Source organism: Vulpes lagopus, chromosome 3, assembly GCF_018345385.1.
Source record: "Vulpes lagopus strain Blue_001 chromosome 3, ASM1834538v1, whole genome shotgun sequence".
NCBI lineage: Eukaryota > Metazoa > Chordata > Mammalia > Carnivora > Canidae > Vulpes > Vulpes lagopus.
In genome coordinates, this window is record NC_054826.1 from 52,466,626 (window position 1) to 52,487,640 (window position 21,015).

The window sequence follows — 21,015 nt, forward strand, 5'->3', positions numbered from 1 at the left end:
AGTATTTGCTCTGGACAGTCTGGAGGGGTTGGGGAAGGGTATATAGCTGTGAGTAAGAAGCTGCAGGCAGAGTCTGCAGAGGGCTCCCCAGACACAGGCAAGAGCATGCACAGAATATGCAGGAAACTTAAAGAAGCCTGGCCTGTTAAGAAGAGCTTCTGGAAAGGTCTGAATGTCTCTCTTGACATTTATGTATTGAGCACCTACTGTGGATTAGATGAGATGTACTGAGCAATTCCTGTGGGCTAGACAAAGTCAGGAAGAAGGCCTCAGGCAGGACCCACGTCCTCTGACCTGCCAGAGCACCACTGAGTGAAATAATAGCCTAGGAGGGAGTTTAGCATCAAACCCCTGCCCACTCAAATTGGTTATTGGTACCAGTGTGACATCAGAGAGCCTACCTCTCTCAGACCTGCAGCGGCCTAAAGTGTACAATATGGCAATGGTTCTTGCCTCCTGGCTGAGGAGCCACATTAGCACCTAAAGGGTCTTGCATGTGGCCTGCCACCCATTCACCTTAATGCCCAGTCAGCTGAGCTAGGCCACTCAGGGCAGAGAGTGTCCTTTGTTCCTTGTTGACCTTGGAGCTGCCATTCCTGTTTCTCCATTCACCCTATAGCCTTTTCCTATTCTTGACCTGAGGGCTGGAGGCCAGGGTCTTGCTGGGAAGGAACAGGAAGGTGTGTTTTGGCTACAAGTTGGCCAGTTGACCCAGTGTCTCCATTGCTGCCAAGTCCTCATGTTCAAAGTGCTCACATGCACCAGGCTCTTCATTTACATCTCAGGGGCCACATAAGGGAAAATAATTGTGACAGACTTTGGATATAGACTCAGGCTAAAACCTAGTTCCTCCCTTTATTAGCTGTGTGACCTGGGGCAAGTCATTTCTCTGTCTGAGCTTGTCTCCTAATTTATCAAATGGGCCTGAGCAGGTAGTATTATATAGCACACGAGATTCTGAATGGAAAGTGCCTAGAACAAGGCCTGACATGCAGTAGACAGTTCTTGGCAGGTATTTCTATCTCTCTCTCTTTTTTTAAAGATTTTATTTATTTATTCATGAAAGACACAGAAGAGAGAGAGAGGCAGAGACACAGGCAGACACAGGCACGGGGGGAAGCAGGCTCTATGCAGGGAGCCTGATGTGGGACTCGATCCGGGGACTCCAGGATCACGCCCTGGGCCCAAGGCAGGTGCTAAACCACTGAGCCACCCAGGGATTCCTGGTATTTCTATTTCTAATTCAGCTAAACTCCATCACCTCCAACCTCAGAAGTACCTTTTCTGATCTGGAGCTGTTCCTGCTGTGCAGGCCAAGGGGCCCCCTAGTTAGTGCCAGCCTTCTCAGAGCATTCCTGAAAATTCCTGTGGGCTCAGGAAAAGGAGAACAACAGATTTAATTAACTCCCAGTGACTGGCAGCATCGTGTTTTTATCTGGCTGCGTCGCCATGGCAGCCTCATGGCAGGGTTGTGGAGGGGGCGGGTGGAGCTATTGTTCTTACCATTGTCTGTTCTGGAACACAGGCCCAGGAGAAAGGGACTGGCACAGGGACCAAATGGCACATGGCACAAGGCAGCCACAGAATCAGACAGGAGCCATCTGGGGAGAAGTGTGGGGTGGCCCCTGGCCTGGCTTCCCCCCAGCTTGCTACCAGAACAGTCTGAGACAGCTTGATGTGGAGCCAACATTGCCCCCAGACCTAATGTTGTGCACTGGACTTGCTGAGGAAGTGTGTGTGTGTGTGTGGGGGGGGGGGGGGTCCATGAGGCTGGTGGTAGAGGCCCACAAGATAGCTCAAGTAGCAGCACTTCCACCCCTGGCCAGGGTTTTGTGGCCAGGCTTGGGTTCAAATTAAAGCACTGCCATCTGCCAGTTACACAGCTAACTGCTCCCTGCCTCATCTGTAAAATAGGAATAACAGCAGTTACCCCAAAGGGTTTGTATGCGAAAGACCTGGGTAGTTAGGACATTCATGAAGGGCACACTTCTGTTCGAGGGGGTGCGAACAGTCGCCTGCCACTCCTCACTCCGCAGTCAGGGTTCCCTCCTACATACATTTTAGGATACAAGGTTCCCTTCTAAACCCTGGCTGTGGTGAGGAGGAGGCAGAACTAGACGTGCCCATCTGGAGTGATGAAAGACCAGGTGATACAGTAGCAGACGAGCTCCTTTTCCTACCTTCTGCAAAAACGGAAAGGGATTGAGAGGAAGCAGTAAGGCACACAGGACCTAGAGCAGTAGGGCCAAGTGGGGCTGCCAGTTGGTCGGAGGCTGGGGAACCCGAGGCTGAGCTGGGATCTGATGGGCGCAGGGGCCCAGAGGAAAGGAGAAGACGGAACGGCCCACGCCCCGCGGGCGGTGCGGCGCAGACGGGGGCGGCCGCGGTACCGTACCAGCCCCAGCGCGAAGCGCCGCCTGAGCCCCTTCTCCCCGAGCGATGACGGCCGCGAGGCCGCAGTGCGCGCCTGGATGTTCCTGGCTTGGGGCGGCCCGGGGGGAAGCGCGGGTACGGGCCTAGAGGGCCTAGAGCGTCGGGGGCTGCCTGGCGGCGGCGCACGCACTGGGCTGAAGCCGGGCGTCGGTGGGCTGCTAGTAGGGCTGTAGGAGGTGGGCCACCTTTTCCCCGTCGCACAGCAACCGCCCCGGGACGCTCTTCAGCGCCCAGGGGTTAACCACCCGCCTCTGGAACCCCTTCCGAACTGGGGTACCCTCTGGGGTGTTGAACCTCCGGTGCCGAGGCTGAGTCTGGCTTTCGCGCGCCGCCTGCTGGCCGGCCCGGAGTCCCCTCGGCCCAGCGGCGGCGGCGGCCGGGGCTCGGATCCGGGAAAACCCTACCGGGGAACCCTCGGGGTGTGACGTCATCCTCGGTGACGTCACCGCCCCGGGGAGTGCGGGGGTTCCCGCAGAGGAGGCTTCCCCGGAACTGCGCAGGGCGCGGGCGCGGGCAGGGGAGTCGCCCGGGGCTGGAGCGCGCCTTCACCGCGCCCCGCGTCTGCCCTGCAGGTCCCGCGCGGCCCCGGGTGAGGCCCGCCCCGCGCCCGCCGGCGCCATGGGAAGGAGCGGGCGCCGCTGCTGCTGCCCCCCGCCGGCGCGCGCACGACGTGAGCCCCGCCGCGGGCAGCCCCCGGCCGCAGGTCCCCGAGCGACACTGGCGGCGCCCGGGAGCGTGGCGCGGGCCCGCAGCCGAGTAGAGGAGCCGAGTGTCTAGTGAAGCAACCGAGGACCCGCCGCCGCCATGGTGATGTCCCAGGGCACCTACACGTTCCTCACGTGCTTCGCCGGGTTCTGGCTCATCTGGGGTCTCATCGTCCTACTCTGCTGCTTCTGCAGCTTCCTGCGCCGCCGCCTCAAACGGCGCCAGGAGGAGCGACTACGTGAGCAGAACCTGCGCGCCCTCGAGCTGGAGCCGCTGGAGCTCGAGGGCAGCCTGGCCGGGAGCCCCCCGGGCCTGGCGCCGCCGCCCCCGCCTCAGCGCGGCCGCCTCGAGGCGCCGGCGCACGCGCATCAGCACGTGCACGTCCACCCGCTGCTGCACCACGGGCCGGCGCAGCCGCACGCGCACCCGCACCCGCACGCGCACCCGCACCACGCGCTCCCGCACCCGCCCCCGGTGCACCTCCCGGTGCCGCCGCGGCCCTGGAGCTACCCGCGCCAAGGTGAGTGCGGGCCTCCGCGAGGGCAGCGTGGGCCCCAGGGTGGGCGGGAGCGCTGCTGGGCAGGAGGCTTGCGGGGGGCGGGGGGGGCGGGCTGTGCTTGGCGGCTGTCGGAGGCCTCCGCGGGAGGCCGGGGACGGGTGGCCTCACGCCTCGCACCGCCCCCCACCCTGCAGCGGAATCGGACATGTCCAAGCCACCGTGCTACGAAGAGGCGGTGCTGATGGCCGAGCCGCCGCCGCCCTACAGTGAGGTGCTCACGGACACGCGCGGCCTCTACCGCAAGATCGTCACTCCCTTCCTGAGCCGCCGCGACAGCGCGGAGAAGCAAGAGCAGCCGCCGCCCAGCTACAAGCCACTTTTCCTGGACCGGGGCTACACGTCGGCGCTGCACCTGCCCAGCGCTCCACGGCCCGCGCCACCCTGCCCTGCGCTCTGTCTGCAAGCCGACCGCGGCCGCCGGGTCTTCCCAAGCTGGACCGACTCGGAGCTCAGCAGCCGCGAGCCGCTGGAGCATGGAGCTTGGCGCCTGCCGGTCTCCATCCCCTTGTTCGGGAGGACTACAGCCGTATAGAGGGGCGCCCTCTGGCGCCCCACCCGCGGACTCATGGCCTGACTGCGGGGCTTTTTAAATGCTTCCCTTGGACGGGGGGGTGGGGAGGGAGGGATTTCTTACCCCGTTTGTTACATTTTGAGGATAATAAAGGTGTGTGATCTGGTTTGGTACAAGAGGAGGGGCACCCACTGCTTGCGCCCAAGGCTCTGGTAGCCAGGCGTGCCTGGGCCTTGGCGGGACAGAACCTGAGTGCACCTAGTGGCTGCAAACTGGCCTGAGGGTGCGGAACTAAGCGTCATGGGCTGCTTCCCCTGGGAGCCCCAGACCTTCCCTGCCCATGAGATCACAGGGAGGGCACCCCCTGTGACCTTGGAGGTGGGAAGAGTTGGGAATCGGGGGTCACAGGGCAGGCGGCACACCCCAGATCTGCCCCTGGAGGCCCGGAGCAGCAGGCCCAAAGGGATCTGGATTTCTTTATTAACAGACATCAGCACGACCCGTTACAGAAGTTTGTGCTTTCCAAAAAACAGTTACTGAACGTGAAAAAGGAACCCAAGCAAAGAGGGAGGAGTTGGGGGGGGCCATCCAAGCCCCGGGCCCCACCGATAGCCCTGACCTGATCCGCGCCTAGGGCCTCCAGCTTGGGACCTGCCCAGCAGGAGGGGGGCAGGAAAGGGCCTGGAAGCTGAGGGGCCCCATCTGGGCCTACTTCCTTTGGGCCAGGCGGGGAGGGGTCAAGGGAAGGGTGGGGAGGGGGTCCCAGGGAGCCAGAGCCCACGAGCCATTTATTGCCATGTTTTAAAATTCGTGCAAAATATCTGAAGCCCTGGACAGAGAATACAAAGTGATATTTTTCCAAGAAACATAAAACTAGGAAAAGAGGTGGGACATTTTCCCACCCAGAGCTCCCCCGACACCAGGCCCCAAGTAGGGTGAGGCCTCCACCCCGGCCAGCTGAGTGAGCAGGGAGGGCTAAGAGCTACAATCTGGACCGGGCGGGTAAGGGGTAGAATTTGCAACAGCGTCTCAACTACCAACGGGAGGAAAACCAGTCAACTGTACAAGTCTCCTATCAACTTTAAAAAAAAGAGAAAAGCTGTAAAAGTTGGGCCCTGTGGGTAGGGAAGCGGCCAAGTCCTGGGCCAGGGCCGGAATCCGGAATGGATGCCAGGCGGAGCTGCTGCAAGTGCAGGCGCGGCGGGCCGTCTGGCCAGAGGCCGACACAGGTGGGCGGCCTTGGCAAGGGCAGCCTGAGGGCAGGAATCACCGCTAATCACCGCCCTCGAAGCCCTCCTCCTCTTCTGGTACTGGGTCTGCATCCCAGCAGGTGATGTCGATTTCTGTGATGTCAGGAAGGGAGGGGAGTTAAGGAGATGGCCCAGCAAGCCCATGGCTGTGTCCCCCAGCCCCTGGGAGCTGTGGCTGTGTGTGTATGCAAACACACTTGAACCCAGCACCCCAGCATCACCCATCCCAGTACTACCTGGAGGTTTGTTGTAGAACATAGGAGGCGGGGCCTTTGCGCACAGCTCTTCTGATTGGGCGAACTCCTCCTCCTGTGATTGGCTGAAGTACCCCTCACTGGCCTGCAGGAGGAAAGCTCCAGGTCACTGGGCCCCACCAAGGAGGATTAGGGCTGACCTACAGGCCTGAACTCCGTTTCCCCAGCAACCAGTGATTCCATCAGTGGTTTCCAGGGAAACATGTCTACTCTGAGCAAAAAAGCAGAGCTGGCCCAAGGAGGGAGAAGGGAACGGAGCTTCCCTCCAATCATGTGGGTCAGAGGAAGGGGGTGCCTCTGCTAGAACCCTGACCACCACCCCTCCCACCAGACTGTCCCTGCCCCACCTGAGTCCCCTCCTTCTGGGTGGTCTCGCCATTGGTCAGCAGGTGGGGCTCTGGTTCTGGCTCCAGCTCTGGCTCCTGATCCAGCTCCTCTAGAGCGGAGGGCAGAGTTGGGACCTGGGAGGCAGCTAGGGGCTCCCCTTCTGTTTCCTCCTCTGGGTCACAGAAGGTAGCTGGCGGCTCAGGCAGCTCATCAAAATTGAGAAGGTTGGCACAGCCTTTGCCTGCCAGTGGCAGTGGCTCCTCAGCCACCTCGTCTAGCAGGGGTACCTCTGCCAGAGTGACCTCAGCACCCGAGGGCTCAGCCTGGGGTGTGGAGGCCTCTTCCCCATTGCCAGGCCACAGGTCGATGAGGCTGGCAGCGGCAGGGGTGATGGTGTTGGCAACAGCGGTGTCAGCAGTGGCAGTGTCGGTTTCATTGGCATCAGCTGCCGGGGTGTCAGTTGTGGCAGAGTTGGCCATGGCAGGCTCCAGAGGGACAGCCAGGACAGCCTGCTCTGGAGATGCCATGAACATCAAGTCCTCCGTGGGGCTGCTTTGCCCTGGGGGAGGTTCCGGTGCCTGTGGAGGCTCCTCCATGGGGCCAGCCCAGGCCTGAGGGGGTGCTGCTCTGGCCTCTTTGCTGGTCTCTTCACTATCCAGGCCGGGCCCAGGCTCCTGGGTCTCTGTCATAGCACCAACGAAGGAGAGACATGTGGTCAGCTCCCTCAGGAAAGGATGCAGACCTGGGGCAGCCACCTTACTCTATTTGCCCACCCACTGCGGAGTCAGTAGCTTCCAGGATAGAAGGTTTCCACTAAGAGTTCTGTGCAGAGCACCTTCCAGCATAGCCCCTGGGCCCTGCTGCCCCTTTATCTCCTAGTGTTCAGGGAGACACAGTCAGATTTAGAGATGACAGGTCTGACAGCAACACCAAGGCTCCTCCCTGCCATCACCACTGCCAGGGCAGTACAATCTGGGTGACAGCTGGCTTAGACCCCTGAGGAATTGTTAGCATGGCCACGTGGAGTTCCCAGCCCAGGGACTGGTGGGGGACCTGGTGCAGCTCAGGTATAGCCCCTCACTCACCTTGAGGGGGCGGTGGTGGCAGTGGTGGAGGCTGCGAGGATGTGACCTCATCCAGAGCCCGCTCAATCTGTTCAGCAACAGGGGTGGAAGCCATGCTGGAGTCAGACGGGCTCCGGGTGGGGATGGGGGTAGGTGCCATCCTCCGGTGGCTGTCCAAGTGGCTGCCTGTGGAATAAACCCCCAGGCTGGTCAATGAGGGTCAGGGACCAGGATTGTCCACCTTGGGGTCTGGCCAGCACCTCCTGTGTGGAGTCTGGGTGGGGGCTGGAAGCCCCCCAGGCCCCTTGGGGGCCAGACCACAGCTCCAGATCCTATAAGCCAGGCACCTTGGGGCCAGAGCCCCTTCAGGGCCAGGGGAAAGAGGCAGGTAGTACCTGCTCTTGGGACAAATACCAGAGATCAGCAGTCAGGCTGGGAGAGTGAGGGTGGGCGCACTGCTGGGAAGCGGGGCCCTCCTTACCCCCCACCACTGTGGCCTGGGGCTGCTACCTACATGGGAGGGAGGAAGAGAGATTTGGGGTGCGGTGACAGGTGATATAGGGAAAGGGAGTCCGTGGAGGGGAGGAGGAGGAAGAGGAGGAGGAGGAAGGCCCACTGTCCGATGCCTTTATGAAAGGGCAGTACGGACGACCTGCCGAGAGAGACAGACAGAGAAAGACAGAGGACAAGAGAGGGTCAGTCTCCCCCACCCCTGCCCTGAGGCCTCACCCACCCCAAAGGCTGGCCCTAGAAGTCCAAAGTACCCTCAGCTAGGGCGCACAATCAGCCAAGCTAGGCCACAGCCTCAAGCCACCAGAGGACTCCCACCAGCACCAGACACGCACAGCAATGAGCCTGCCACACCAAGCCAGCCTCAGCATCACGCGACAGTGTGCCCCATCCCTGGAGCCCCAGCCCAGGGCCAAGCACGCAGCCGGGGCAAACACTCAGGCCAGCGGACACAGCGGAAGGGTGCTTCGTGGAGGGAGGTAGAAGCGACATGGGGAGAGTCTCAACAGCAAGCACTGGGTGCAGGTTCCAGGCGGCTCAAACTCAGGGTCAGGCTAAGAGCCTGCCCCACATGCATCTACAGCCCTCAGCAAGACCTCTTTCAAGCCGAGCAGGGCCGCTCCCTGCGGCCAGTGGGGGTACCTCAGCCCAAGGTGGGGCTGCCCAGATGACCTCCAGTACTCCATCGCTCAGCCAAGGCCACCCCTAACCCCAGCCTGAGCCCCTCTCAGCTCTGCCACCTGGGAGCCGGCGGGTGAGAGCATACATGAGGAATGGCCTTGCCTTCTCCAAGGGCTCCTTGGGCAAGGCTTCCCTTCCAAGAAAGAGTCACAGAGAGGCTCAGGCCCCAAACCTGAGGAGTAGGATTCAGGTGGGGTTGGGACCTAGGACTACCTGGCCGGTGGTTGAAGGGTGAGGGGGCATCGCAGCTGCCTGCTGAGGCCGATGCAACTCGTTCCTGCTGCTTGAAGAATTCCCGCGGGTTGTCAGGCCGCTGGGCAATAATGGCTGCTGCCTCCTAGGGGCATGGAGAAAGGGTCAGTGTGGCCCGGCTGAGGCGAGCCCTGCCCACCTCACTTGCCCTCTCCCCAGCTCTCACCTCTACCTCTGATTCTGACTTCTTCATCTGGGTTTCTTCCTCCTCGTCCCGCTGGTCACCCTGGAAACCAAAGGGACAGGGTCCTGGGTACCGCACTCCCCCTGAGCTCTTGGCCTTCTTACAGGCCCCAGATTTTCTCCACAACCTGGAAGGAAGGGGCCTGGAGGTGGCATCTCTGCTCCCTTCACTACCCAGTCTCCTCTCCACCTGCAAGGCCCTGGCCACCTCATCTCTGGCTCAGATGGGCCCCTGGGTACCCAGCTCAGCTCCTCCTACTCCTACATCCCCAGATCCAGGGCCACTCGTGAGTGCTCCCTGCTTTGTAGCTTAAGTGTTCTTGGATCTCCTACCCCAGTACCTAGCCAGCCACACGCCTATCATTGCTGCCTTGATCTTCGCATCATGACCGAGAGCTTCCCATTAGTCACCTGCCTCCTTGCTCTTCTCTCATACAAGGATCTTTCCAAAATCCAAATCAGACCATGAATTTTCCTAGCTTAAAATCCCTTGGCGGGTTTCTCATGAGTATAGTGAGTACTAGTTTACTAAGGCCCACAGAAAGCTTTTGTGTTGTGTCTCCAGTTTCTCTTAAAATGCCAGAAGCCCTGGCAACAATGGACATGCCCCAAAGCAACTACTGGCCAGAGCAGCGCTGCAGGAGCCCTCAACCCAGGCACTATCCTGTTTGCTATCCCGTTTGCTGCAGTCCCCACCACAAGTGCACTCCCTAGTGCACTTTACCAGCCAGCTGCACTACAGTTTAGAGGCTGCGACCCCAGGAATAAAGATAGACAGGAGTTCCTTGCGTGTCCCCTGTTCCCCTTCCCCTTGTCTGATCTAGTCCTAACTAACACTCTAACACTCACACACCCTTTAAGATGTAACCACAAAGTCCTCAACACGATGCAGTCAGAGTTCCTGGAATGTGCACATCATCTCCCCCCTCCATGCCTCTGCATGGAAGATCAATCTCTTGCCCCAAGTGCCCATCTCCCAGCCCAGGTCCAACTCTTCCCACTTCCATCCTCAGCCTGGACACTGCCTCCTGGAGAAGTGGTCCCTCGCCCATTCAGGTCATTTTGGAGTCTCCATGAGGTATTCTAGGCACACACCACAGATTACACAGTATCATAACTTCCTTTTTCTGGGCTCACTGCCCCTATCCTCTGTGGGTGACACAGAACGAGAAGTGAGATCCAGCACAAGGTTCTGCTGGCATGTGTTTGCTCAACTGAACTCACTACATCAAAGCTTTTTAATTGGTGCTGATCCTGCTGCCACTGTGGCTGATGAGGCAGGAGGGACTGAGTGCAGAGGGGAGGAGAGGCTGCAGGTAAGATGGGGGACTTACAGGGCTTCTCTGCTTTGTGCATGTAATGTAAACTCAAACTTTGCTCTCAGGATACATTAAGAGAATGGCCCATCAAAGCATCCCCCTCAAGAGGGTTGTCATTCCAACCACAACTCTGCGTTCTTCCAGAATGAAGTCTCAAGTCCTCCTCTGACCTAGCTCTCTTTCCAGTCCAATTTCCCTTGCTCTTCAGCTGACTGGGCTCCAGCCAGGCTCCTTGCCTTCCCATAAATTACATCCCACCAGCCTTTGCTGGTGTTCAGCACCGCCTAGCGTGACCTCACTAGATGCCTTTGCCTCATTCAAAAAAAGGACTAGAGGCAAGCTCACCACAAAAGCCTTAACTACCAACGACGTGCAAAATATTGAAACAAATTACAGGTACTGGGTAGGAAAAGCGAGATCAACACACTAATCACATGGTCAGAAGCACTGCTGTGCCTGAGTGTTTTCAGATACGTGGGGGCTCCCTGACCGCTCAGGCAGAAAGGGAACCTAGGCAAGGAACGCAATTCTTAACAGAGATGGGAAAGCAGAACAACAGCTTAAACAAAGAGACAGCATGTTATGGTTCTAAATTCCAAAGTTCTCACATGAGACCTTCTTTAGAGGGCCTGAAGTGGTAGGATCACCACACTGACCTGCTAGAATATCCACTGTCACTACCCCATGAGCCACACCTGAAGGGCCGGGTATAAGACTTTGCCTGAAACGTTGACAACTGGTATAGATGAGTGATCACTTCAGGGGGATGCACTATTACTGTTCTTTCTACCTTTGTGTGTCTGTATATGAAATTCTCTATAAAACAAACTTTTTCAAAACGACCTTGCTCTGAATGGATAAACAAAACGCGGTGTATACGTACAAAGGAATGTTATTAGCCTTAAAAAGGAAGACCTTCTGACACATGGATGAACCTTGAAGACACCGCACTAGGTGAAATAACCTAGTCACAAAAGGACAAATATTACGATTCCATTCAAATGAGGTACTTAAGAGTAGTCAAATTCACGGAAAGTAGAAAGGCAGTTGCCAGGGACCTGGGGGAGAAGAGAATGGGGAGTTAATGTTTAATGCGGACAGAGTTTCAATATGGAAAGATGAAAAAAAAATTGGAGATAAACAGTGATGATAGTTGTACAATGTGAATATGTTGGGAATCTTAATGCCACTAAACTGTATACTTAAAAATGGTTAAGATGGTACATTTTATGGACATTCTGGCACAATTCAAAATAAACTGATTCATCAATTACTTTTTAAAAAAGTTTTGCCCATCTTGTTCTCCACTGTTTCTAACACCTGATACCCGGCAGGTGGCAAAGGTGTGCTGAATGAACAACTGCAGCTGGAGCTCACTAACCACACATCTCCACCCCCAGGGCTGATGTGACTGCAATGAACTCTGACAGCCACTTCATACCACAGTGGGCATGGCTGTCGGGTCTCCTCCCTCTCAGCCTCCTGTGGGGGTGACCCTCCTGGAGCTCATCTGGGTCCTCATGGCAAAACTGGCCATCACTAATCCACATGAGTACTGCCCACCTCCCACTCAGAACTCTACCATGCTCCACCCTAAATGACCTTGGCTATTTCTGAAATACAAAATTCAATTCCAAGCATGAAGACTCAACCCCAGAATGCTTCTGTGGGCCACTCCCAGTGTGTAGAGGTAAGAGAGCACCCCTAGAACTATACACACTTATGCACAGACGCTCAGAACACTAGCCCAAACTCCTTCGTGTGGCTCTGCAGCACAACTGTGGTGGGGACCAGGTTTCCAGCCCCTCCAAAGTACAGGAGGTGTGTCTAACCCACCCCAAGCTTCTCAGGCTCCACTGGGAGGAGGGGCTGGGGGGGAGGGGCAGGTCGGTGAGGGACTGGGTCAAGATAGATTTTCTCTTTCAGTCTACAAAATAAACTTCTCCAAGGAAGTCTCTTTCCACAGCCCAGGAACAGAGACCCACATGATTGGGTGGCAGGCCTGACACTCTGTGACACTCCCATGCCCATGCAGAGGTACTCCAAACACCCAGAACAGTCGTCAAGCCACTGATAACCAGCTCCTCCCAGGCCCATCCCCCTCAACAGAGGTCCAGTAACACAGGGACTATTCTCACTTCCCCTAACCAGGAGACTGGGAGCCCCAAACAAAAACTTACAAAGATAGACTGTTCCTTCAACCGTCGCTTGGCCTCCTCAGCTTCTAAAGTCTGCTGTTTCCTCCTGGAATGATAAGCCGGCACGCATACCTCACGGTGGGTCCACATGTAGCCTGGAGCAAGTGGCCTAGGGTGGGGGCAGGGCCAACCTGTGCTCCTCGATCTGCTGTTCCCGTTCTCGGTAGCGCCGTTCCCGCTCCTCCTGCTCCTGACGTTCCTGCTCCATCCGTTCTTGCTCAAACCGGAGTCTCTCATCCAGGGCCTTCTTCCGCTCCTCCTCCTTTCTCAGCTCTTCCTCCTTCTGCAACCCCCCACACCAAGGCAGTGCAGGCCCTGAGCTGGGGCCCGCCCCTGCCCCTCCAGCCCCTCCCCAACGCAAGATTGGGGAGGTTCTGTTTCTGGGAAGTTCAGCCCAAAATGGCTCCCCCTTTCAGCTAGGGTAGCACACGAGATGGGACATACTGCTTAAGCGGGGGACTTGGGGACAGAGGCCAGAGCTATATGCCATGGGACAGGATCAGGGAAGGACAGCTCAGCCTGAAAGCTGGGGCCAGGGTCCACACCTTGGCCTGCTCCCAGAACTGCTCACGGTTAATCCGCTTCATTTCGACAGCTGCATCAGTTTTCTGATAGGTGGTGCCCTGCAGAGTCAAACAGGTTGGCATGAGCGGGGACAAGGAGGGGGTTGGGGGGGCTCCCTCCTGAGCATTCTGGGAGCTCCCATTCACAAAGGGTGAAGCCCTGGCCAGGCCAGCCTGTCCCAGGCACACTGACCACCGGCTCGGTGTTCTCATCCTCACGCAGCCGCAGGCGATGCAGCACCGGGCTGGAGAGCCGTGCCAGCCCGTTGGAGAGCCGCTGCCCGATGGCACCCGCATCTATGTCTTCCACACTGCTGGCATTCACAATCACATCAACACCCTGAAGCGAGAAGGTGTGTTGGGACAGCCTGGCTCCTTCCCATGAATGCCCCCAGCATAGAGACCCTGCCCCCACCCTACCACCCTGCCCCAGGTCTGGCCCCACCTCTACCTGGAAGAACTCAGCCACCTTAGCCACGTGGCTAGCACAAGCACATTTTCGGGCATCAGGCACATCTTCACCAACCTGCAAAGTACCCAGCAGAGAGGGAGTCAGGAAAGGACAAGAGGGGACAGCAGCCTGAGGCCCTGGGCTCTCTTCCCAGGGGGCTAGCGGTGCTCTCTCCCAACAGTGTCAGTAGATGACCTGGGGAGGAGGATCACTGTTCCGGGGCCTTTACTCCCTTCCCCAGCCCACAGCTGCATACCCAGTTGATGAGCACGTATTTTGGCAGAGCAGCCTGGGAATCCTTGACACTGCAGAAGCCGTACATCACCTTCTGGTTCTCAAAGTGGCCAGAGAGCTCCTGCAAACCCCCATCTGGGGGAATCGAAGAGTTATCAAGCAAGACTCTTCATCTCCTGAACCCTTACCCTGCAAAGGGGCTGGAACCCAAAAGGCAGACTCCTCTTATGGGCTCTACAGGCTCACCCAGAGATCTGGAGGTCCCACAGTTCTGTGCTGGTGTGAGAAAGAGTCAACAGGCAGGGGCAAGCTTTGTCTCTGAATCTCCCAGGGCCTGACTTAGGACTCGGGAAGTGTTTGTTTTTCACACATCCCATGTCTCACTCTTCGCACATCAACACCTCTCACAGTGCTAGAGCCCAGTTAGGTAAAATAAAACCCACTGGCTCTGGAGAAAGTAGATGTGACATGGGCCATCCTTGCCAGGCCCCCTCCTTCCTAGCTGTGTGGCTTTGGGCAAGTCACTGTCCCTCTCTGAGGCTCAGTCTTCTCATAATCAAAGAGCAAATAAGGCTCCCTCCTTCCCTGCCCTGGGGATCTGAGGGATGGCTAGAGGAAGGACACAGGCAGACAAGTGTGGGTCGGCTGGCTACAGGCCGGGAAATGGCCTGGAGCCAGGTGGGTGGGGAAGAAAACCAGAGGAGGGGACGGAGAGGAAGGCAACGGAATGGCTGGAATTCTTACCTCCTGATGCTGCAAGCTTGAGGTCATCTGAGCCATCCTCATATGTGTACAGAGCCCTGGAGAGAGGGAGGGGTGCCTCAGAGTACTGTCAGGGCCCAGGCTGCCAATTTTGGGTGGGGATGGCTCTGGGGAGGAGGAGGGACACCGAGGAGGCAGGACAGGGATAGGGGTTCTGGTCCAGCACTGCCATGTCATCATGACAGCAGGGCTAGGCACCAATTCTGGCTGGAGCCTGGGCAGGGGAAGGGGGCATAGTGAGGGGGCAGCCTGGGACTTGGTAGAGGGAGGCCCAGGGCAGGTGGGCAGTAGGCAAGGGGGCAGAAATCACTGCCTGGTCCCTGGCTTTGTGGAAGCCCATGTGTCCCGTTCTCAGAGCTCAGGCCCTGGCAGCCTACAAGCGGGTGTGAGATGGAAACTCCAAGGCGACGGTTCCTTGGTTACCGTTCCCTGGCTACCACAATCCTCAGCCTCCATTGGCCAGCGCTGGGAACCTACCTGGCATGTTCTTCAGTACCCACCGCCCCTCCCCCATGGCAAGGGAGGGGGAGGAGAGAGAACCTGGTGCTCTCTTCGCTGGGCATCCCTCAGTAACCATGGCAACCTGGCAACTGGCACATGACTGAGCCCACCCTAGCCACATTCTCCTGAACACAAAGGACCCCAGGGACATGCCCTTGGCCTCAATCTCTGCCTTTCAGAAATAGGGATGAGTTCACCGTGGTCACTCTTGTCACTCTTGCCCAGACTCAGACCCCTGGTGGGCATGTTCTCCTAGCCTTCTAGCCTTGCCTCTAGGCCTGGGCCAGAGCTGAGGCTCTGGCCCCCAGGGAATGCTAGCCTTTCCTTCTGCCTTAGCTTCAACTGAAAGCCAACCCTAGCAGCCTTCCTCCTTCTTCCTCCTCCCTAGCTTTCTCTGCCCTGGCTTTTTCTCCCTAGAGGTAGTGGCCCAGCCTCCATTTCACAGAAGGGAAGACAGAGACATCTCCTCCTGAGAACCCAGTGGGGCAAGGGAGAAGGCAGCTCAGGGGGTCTCAAGCCCCTTCCCCATGCTTTCCTTTCCCTATTTCCAGGGCAGGTGGAGGAGGCAGCGAGGGTGGGGGTGGAGGGTGGGCTAGAAGATGGGGAGGCAGGGTGACGGAGAAGAGAAAGGGCGAGAGAAACAGGGAGTGAGGAGGAAGAAAGAGAAAGGAAGTGAAGGGATGAAGAGAAAATGAGAAAGGGAGGGAGGGAGGAGAGAAGGGGGAGGAAGGGAGAGCGGGAAGAGGAAGGAGGGAGGGGGATGGAGAAGGAGGAGGGGGATGGAGAAGGAGGAGGGGAGAGGAAAGGAGGAAGAAGGGAGGGGAGAGGGAGGAGGAAAAGGAGGCCCTGGCCCAGTCTCAGGAAGTCAGCACGAGTCGCGGAGTCACCGCCAGTGCCACAGGGCCCCCTAGACCTCTCCCTCCGGAAAGGGACACAGGTGGGCTGTGAGCTCCCGGTCCAACTGTTGCCTGGGCCCCAACCCTGGCAGCTGCTTCTCAGAACAGCTGTCCCACCACCTGTCTGGCTACCCTAACCCACCACTGGGAACAAAGGGCCCTCAGAGAAACAGGGGTCTGCCCCTCTCCATTCCACAGAGCAGGAACAGAGGCAGAACTTAAGAACCCTGGTGGCCAGACACTGCTCTAGATATCACACCTCTGTGGGACAACTTGCCAGCCTCTCCCAGGGCCCAGGAATGCCTGCCCTGCCAAGGACCCCTTTCATTCTCAACCCTTGCCTACCCACCTCTGGCCATCTTCTCCTGCTACAGCCACAGCCCTTGACTGGCAGAAACCATACCTAAGCATTCAGCAGCCCTTCAACCCTGAGCTCTGCCCCCACCTGCCCTTCTAGCCAGACCTCCGTTTCCATACCAAACACTTGGGATGCGCTGGATGGCCTCTGGATCCCAAACTCAATTCTAGGTATTTCCCACCGGGGAGCCTCTGCACATTCATTTCCCTCCACAGGAGGGCTAGACCTATTTATCCATCCCATGGGCCAGCCCTGACTGAAATCCTTCAGGGACCCAATGCCAGCTTCCAAGGAAGCCCTGTCCTAAGTTGCACCTCCTTAGAGCACTTTCCATACCCCATAAGGGATGGCAAGAAGCCTCTAAGCCTATCCTAGATCTCATTAGACCTGTTCTTCTCAAACACATCAGAGATAGCCAGGCCTGAAAGGGTGGAAGCTGTTGAAACCACAGGTATCAGGATGGGGTCCCAGGGATCTACATATCTCTTCAGCTTCAACCCCTGGAAACAGACAACGCCTCTAACTGTAAGCTGTGTGAAATGGAGACATCCAATTCAATCAACATGCATCACTCACTGGGTCCCGGGTCCAGCACAGGGCAGAACCAGTAGGTATCTGTGATATTGACACAAACTCTGAGAAGTCACCGAGGCCAGAGACACTGAACTAGGGTGAGGTGGGCCTGGGATGTAGCCACTCCAGGGAGATCCCATGTTCGGTTGAGGTGGGGACCAAAGGCAGATGGAGGAACCCTCAGTCCAATTCCCCTCTCAGGATGCTGGAGCTGGAAGGTACCTTGGGGGTCCCAGATATGGTGGAGTCCCATCCCCTCCTTCTCTTTTCAAGAGGACCAGAGAGGAGCAGATACTTGTGTGTAGTCAACACAGTGAGTAGTGTCCTATCCAGGGCAACAGTCCGTTTCAAAGGCTCTACCACATAGGAGCAAGATCCCCCTCAGAGGTAAGTGAAGGCAGTACCATGCCTCTTGACCAAGACAGCAATTGTACCCAAGATACGCTCCTCTGGCCTCTGAGTGCAGGGTCTGCCCCTAAGTCCTGAGACTCCACTATACTCCTGGTTCTGTACTGGGACTGGGAGTTCATGCCCTACTCTGCAGGATGTGATCTCCACACCCTCTTTACAAAACGCTATCTAGGCCCTCGGGAGTTGGCAAACGTCTGTATGTACGAGGGTGCATGTGTACATGTGTGTCCCACACACAACCCAGATGGGGGTGACGCATGCCAATGATGAATAACTTGCTTTGGCCACATGGATGCTGCTGGGTGGTGGGAGCCCAGGCCTCTGCTAAACAGAATGTGGTCCAGCAGCAGTTGTGTACCCCTGTGCTGGGCTGCCAGAACCTTGCTTTTGGGAGGTTAGAGGGAAACGGGGTGGTGGTATATAGTAACCAGCAGACCAGAGGACGAGTAGGGTGTTCTAAGGCGGGCTGTGCCTCTGCAGGCAAGGCCCATATCCTAAGCCTAGTTCCTCCACCAGGCCAAGCGGGCCACTTGCCCTGAACTCCTCCCATGATCTCAGCCCCCATGGGGCAGGGCTGGGACAATGGGTGGGTCTCCTGCCGGCTCGGCCTGTGCTGGCCTCTCCTGTGACTGACCTGCAGGACTTGAGAGCTTTCTCCCTCGTCCATCCCTCCAGGCCTGGCTGCCCGCCAGTGCTGCAGTACCATGGCATGGACGCCTGGCCATCTTGCCCCTCCTCCAGCCCCCGGGTCAGTGTCCCTACCTAACTGCCCTTCTAAGATGAGGGTGAGGCCAGCCCACGTGAGGGCCCTCAGACCTATCCTCACTCTGTGCCTCAGTTTCCTTCCTGCTAGGAAAAGACCAGGCCTAGAGAACAGAATGGGCACCTGTCCCAGGAGAGAGTATTTTGGAGGAAGGGGATTCCTGAATGGGGCAGTGTGGGACCCCTTTGCTTTCCTGCCACCCAGGGGTCTCCAGCCAGAGAGAGCAGGTGGTCCATCCCGTCTCAAGCTCAGGGCAAGACAACAGCCAGGAAAGGGAGAGAGAAGGTAGCTCAGCTTATCTGCCACGAGGAAGCTGACCACTGAGCCTGAGGCTTCGGAGCTCAGTGGATGTACTCACTCTCTCCTTCCTGCTTGGGCGCTCCCTCCACACTTGTGTGCCTGGGAGCCTCCTCTCAGGGACCCCAGCTGGCCACCTGGCCAGGCAGATCAGCCCCCGCGGCAGCTCCCGGCCCCACTGCCTAGTCCCCGCAGTCCCCTCCGGATCGGGGAGAGGAGGTCTCAGCTCGGCCTTCTCCGCGACCCCTGAGGGGAACAGGAGTCGCTCGGCGGCGGCGAGGCGGCGAGGAACACCGCTGCCCGGCACCCCGGCTCCGAGAGGCCCCCGGTGGGCGGGGCGCCCCGGCCCCGGCCCCGGCCCCGGCCCCGGCCCGCCCCGCCCCTCCCCCGCCCTAGCTCTCCTTTGTGCTGCGGCCGGGCCGGGCCGGGCCAGGCGGGCTGCGCTGGCTCCGCTGGCTGGTTCCCCGCCTCGTCCCCGCCCGGCCCGCTCCCGCCCGAAGGTGGCGAAGGTGCCCTTGGCCGCCCCGTGCACACCTGTCCCCGGGGCCCGGGGCGGCAGGGCGAGGGCGGGGGATGGGCTCCCGCAGGGCGAGCGGCCCCGGGCCCCGCATCTGGACCCCGCGCCTCCCCGGAGCGTCCGGCCACCGCCGCGGCGCGAGGCCGGGGCCGCCTGCGGGCGCCCGGGGCCGGCAGTGCCCGCCCGGCCCGGCCCCTCCCCCGGCGCGCGCCGAGGCAGCCCCTCCCGAGCCCCCCGGGCCGCTGCACCATTGCGGGGCCCCCTCCCTTCCCGGCTGCGGGGCGGCGGAGCCGGGCGGAAACAAAGGCGGCGGCGGCGGCGGCGGGGACAAAGGGGCCGCGGGCGGGGGCGGGGCGGGGGCTCACCAGTCGGCCGCGCTCTCCTCCCGGATCACCTCCTCGTACGCCGCCAGCAGCTCCAGGCGGTGGCCGCTGAAGCTGACGCCGGCCATGCTGCTGGCCGGACTGAGGCCGGACGGACGGACGCGCGGACGGACGGACGGACGGCCAGAGGAGGAGGCAAGGAAAGAGGGAGCCGCCGCCGCCGCCGCCGCGAAGCCTCTGCAGCGCCGCGAGCCCAGCGAGCCGCGGCCGGGGGAGGGGAGCGGCCGGCGGGGGGCGGGGGGCGCAGGCTCCGCCCGGCTCGCTCCCTCCGCGCGCCCGGTCCTAGCGCCGCCCGGCGGGCCCAGGGGGAGGCCGCCCCCCTTCCCGGCCTGCCCCGGGCGCCCCCGGCCCCCGCCCCCCGCCCCGCGCCCGCCGCGGCTCTGCCCTCCCGCACCCCGGCCGCGTCCCGCCCGCGTCCCCGGCCCTCGCGCACGGTGTCCACAGCGTGGGCGCTCACCCTTTCCCCCAGCCCCATACCCAGCAGCGGCACCACCTCGCGGGGTTCCCGTCTGCGGCCACCACCCAGGCCCGGCTTCCCCCCTCTCCTTTCCAGCTCCTAGTCCCAGGCCCAAATCCACTTCGCTCCGGTTGGCACAGCTCTACCCCGTGCTTAATTTCTCTCCGTCCCAGCCTTAGCCCCATCCCCCTGCCATCCCAAACCAGGTTAAACCCATCTCCATTCCAACCCTCAACCCCAGCCCAATTGGACCAGCCACCTTGGCCCGTATGCAGCCCGTACCCACCTCTGAAAGGTCCACTCCTAGTCCACCCCCATCACTATTCACTGCCATCTGTGTCCCTACCCCACATCCAACCCATTTCTTTCCCAGCCTACTTCCCAACCACGCCCTCAGTGCGCACCTCCACACATTCACGGTAACCACCTTCGCTAGCAGCACCCTCCTCGGTCCAGCCTACCTTATTCCCGTTGGGATCCCAGTTCCCAACCACACCCCTCCATCCCTGCCTCCTTGATTGTGCTCAGCCCCAACTTAGCTCAGTACTCCAGGATTCCCAACTTCTTTCCCATCCCTGACCCACCTCTCTCCAGAACACTCTCTCAGTTCCTGGCTGCCCCCAAGGGCTGTCTCTGATGGGTCCAGCCTCCAATTCCTTTGCCTTCTCTCCCAAGCCTCAGGCCTCACAGAGGAATCCCACGTACAGTTCCAGAAGCAGCATCTAACCCCAGACTCCCAGGGCAGGGTTCCAAGTACAGAAGTCCCCTACAAGGGAGTGGGCACCACTGCCAGGGCCTCATGGAACATCTCCACTCCTTGCTGAGGTGGGACCCTGAAACTCTCCCCAGCTTGAAGAAGCCTTTTCCACCTCCTACACAGCCTCCCACCCCATCTTCTTGGGGGAGGTGACAGAATCAAGCAAGCTTTACTTGGTCCAGTCTGGGAGATGGAAAAGGAGGTGGCCCCCAGTTGGGCCTCTGAGTTCTGAGATGGGTAATCAGTTACACCAAGAGAAGGAGAGCAGTGTGCATTGATTAGCAGTGAGTCCCAGTGCTTTCAAGTAGGAATAACCTCTTCAAACCCCCTAAATTTCACAGACACCTCCCTCGGGTACTCTGCACCTACTATGCCATAGACCCCTGACCCTGGTAATTTCTCCACAGCTGCCACTTGGAGCAAGGCCCTGGGCAGAGTCAGTAGGGTTCTGGGGAGAGAGAAGACCACCCTAGGGCTGAGGGGTGCTTGGGAGGAGTAGGTAGAGTCATCTCTGGCCTCATTCCCCTCTTACTTTGACGTGTCCCAGCTCAGAATTCCCCACCACCTCCTCCTCCCCAGCCTCCTGCTCACTCAATTTCACATCCAAAAAACAGAAGTCCAATGAGCATGCTCTCCCTTCCTCAAATTCCTTCTTCCCCTCAGCCACCTACAAACTGTCTCCAGCCACCCCACTCTCACCTCTTTGCCATCTATATTTTTAAATAAACTTTTAATTTTAGAACAGTTTTAAATTTACAGAGAAATTACAAAGATAGCACAGAGTCCTCATATGTCCCATGCCCCGTTTTCTCTATTTTCAGGGGAGAAAGAGGGTTCCCTGCTTAC

The 21,015-nt window shown here is 59.0% G+C and overlaps 2 protein-coding genes across 3 annotated transcripts; one reads left to right on the top strand and one right to left on the bottom strand.

Annotated features, from left to right (window-relative positions):
- Positions 1-1,157: 1,157 nt before the first annotated feature.
- On the top strand, positions 1,158-4,330 carry PRR7 (proline rich 7, synaptic). The gene is made up of 2 exons (XM_041749561.1): positions 1,158-3,658; positions 3,832-4,330. The coding sequence occupies exons 1-2, from the start codon at positions 3,238-3,240 to the stop codon at positions 4,227-4,229; spliced, it is 819 nt and encodes a 272-aa protein (XP_041605495.1). The 5' UTR covers positions 1,158-3,237; the 3' UTR covers positions 4,230-4,330.
- Positions 4,331-4,610: 280 nt separating this feature from the next.
- On the bottom strand, positions 4,611-19,185 carry DBN1 (drebrin 1). 2 transcript variants are annotated; one of them, XM_041750376.1, is made up of 15 exons: positions 18,938-19,185; positions 14,239-14,294; positions 13,517-13,629; positions 13,261-13,335; positions 13,003-13,149; positions 12,792-12,869; positions 12,378-12,529; positions 12,229-12,292; positions 8,713-8,772; positions 8,508-8,631; positions 7,618-7,755; positions 7,125-7,289; positions 6,060-6,721; positions 5,695-5,797; positions 4,611-5,551 (listed from the first exon to the last, which is right to left on the bottom strand). In XM_041750376.1, exons 1-15 carry the CDS (start codon positions 19,021-19,023, stop codon positions 5,481-5,483), a joined length of 2,094 nt encoding a protein of 697 aa, XP_041606310.1. In that variant the 5' UTR covers positions 19,024-19,185; the 3' UTR covers positions 4,611-5,480. The 2 variants fall into 2 exon arrangements, with proteins under 2 accessions (XP_041606310.1, XP_041606311.1); XM_041750377.1 differs by lacking the exon at positions 7,618-7,755 and having other exon boundaries at positions 18,938-19,180.
- Between the last annotated feature and the right edge of the window lie 1,830 nt (positions 19,186-21,015).

Excerpts from the sequence above, each read along its gene's own strand:
- DBN1 (XM_041750376.1), bottom strand. The coding sequence starts at position 19,023 with ATGGCCGGCGTCAGCTTCAGCGGCCACCGCCTGGAGCTGCTGGCGGCG. Across the intron at positions 13,150-13,260 it reads AGGTGGCTGAGTTCTTCCAG|GGTGTTGATGTGATTGTGAA; the intron begins GTAGAGGTGGGG and ends TTCTCGCTTCAG. Across the intron at positions 7,756-8,507 it reads ACCCTTCAACCACCGGCCAG|GTCGTCCGTACTGCCCTTTC; the intron begins GTAGTCCTAGGT and ends CTCTCTCGGCAG.
- PRR7 (XM_041749561.1), top strand. The coding sequence starts at position 3,238 with ATGGTGATGTCCCAGGGCACCTACACGTTCCTCACGTGCTTCGCCGGG. Across the intron at positions 3,659-3,831 it reads CTGGAGCTACCCGCGCCAAG|CGGAATCGGACATGTCCAAG; the intron begins GTGAGTGCGGGC and ends CCCACCCTGCAG.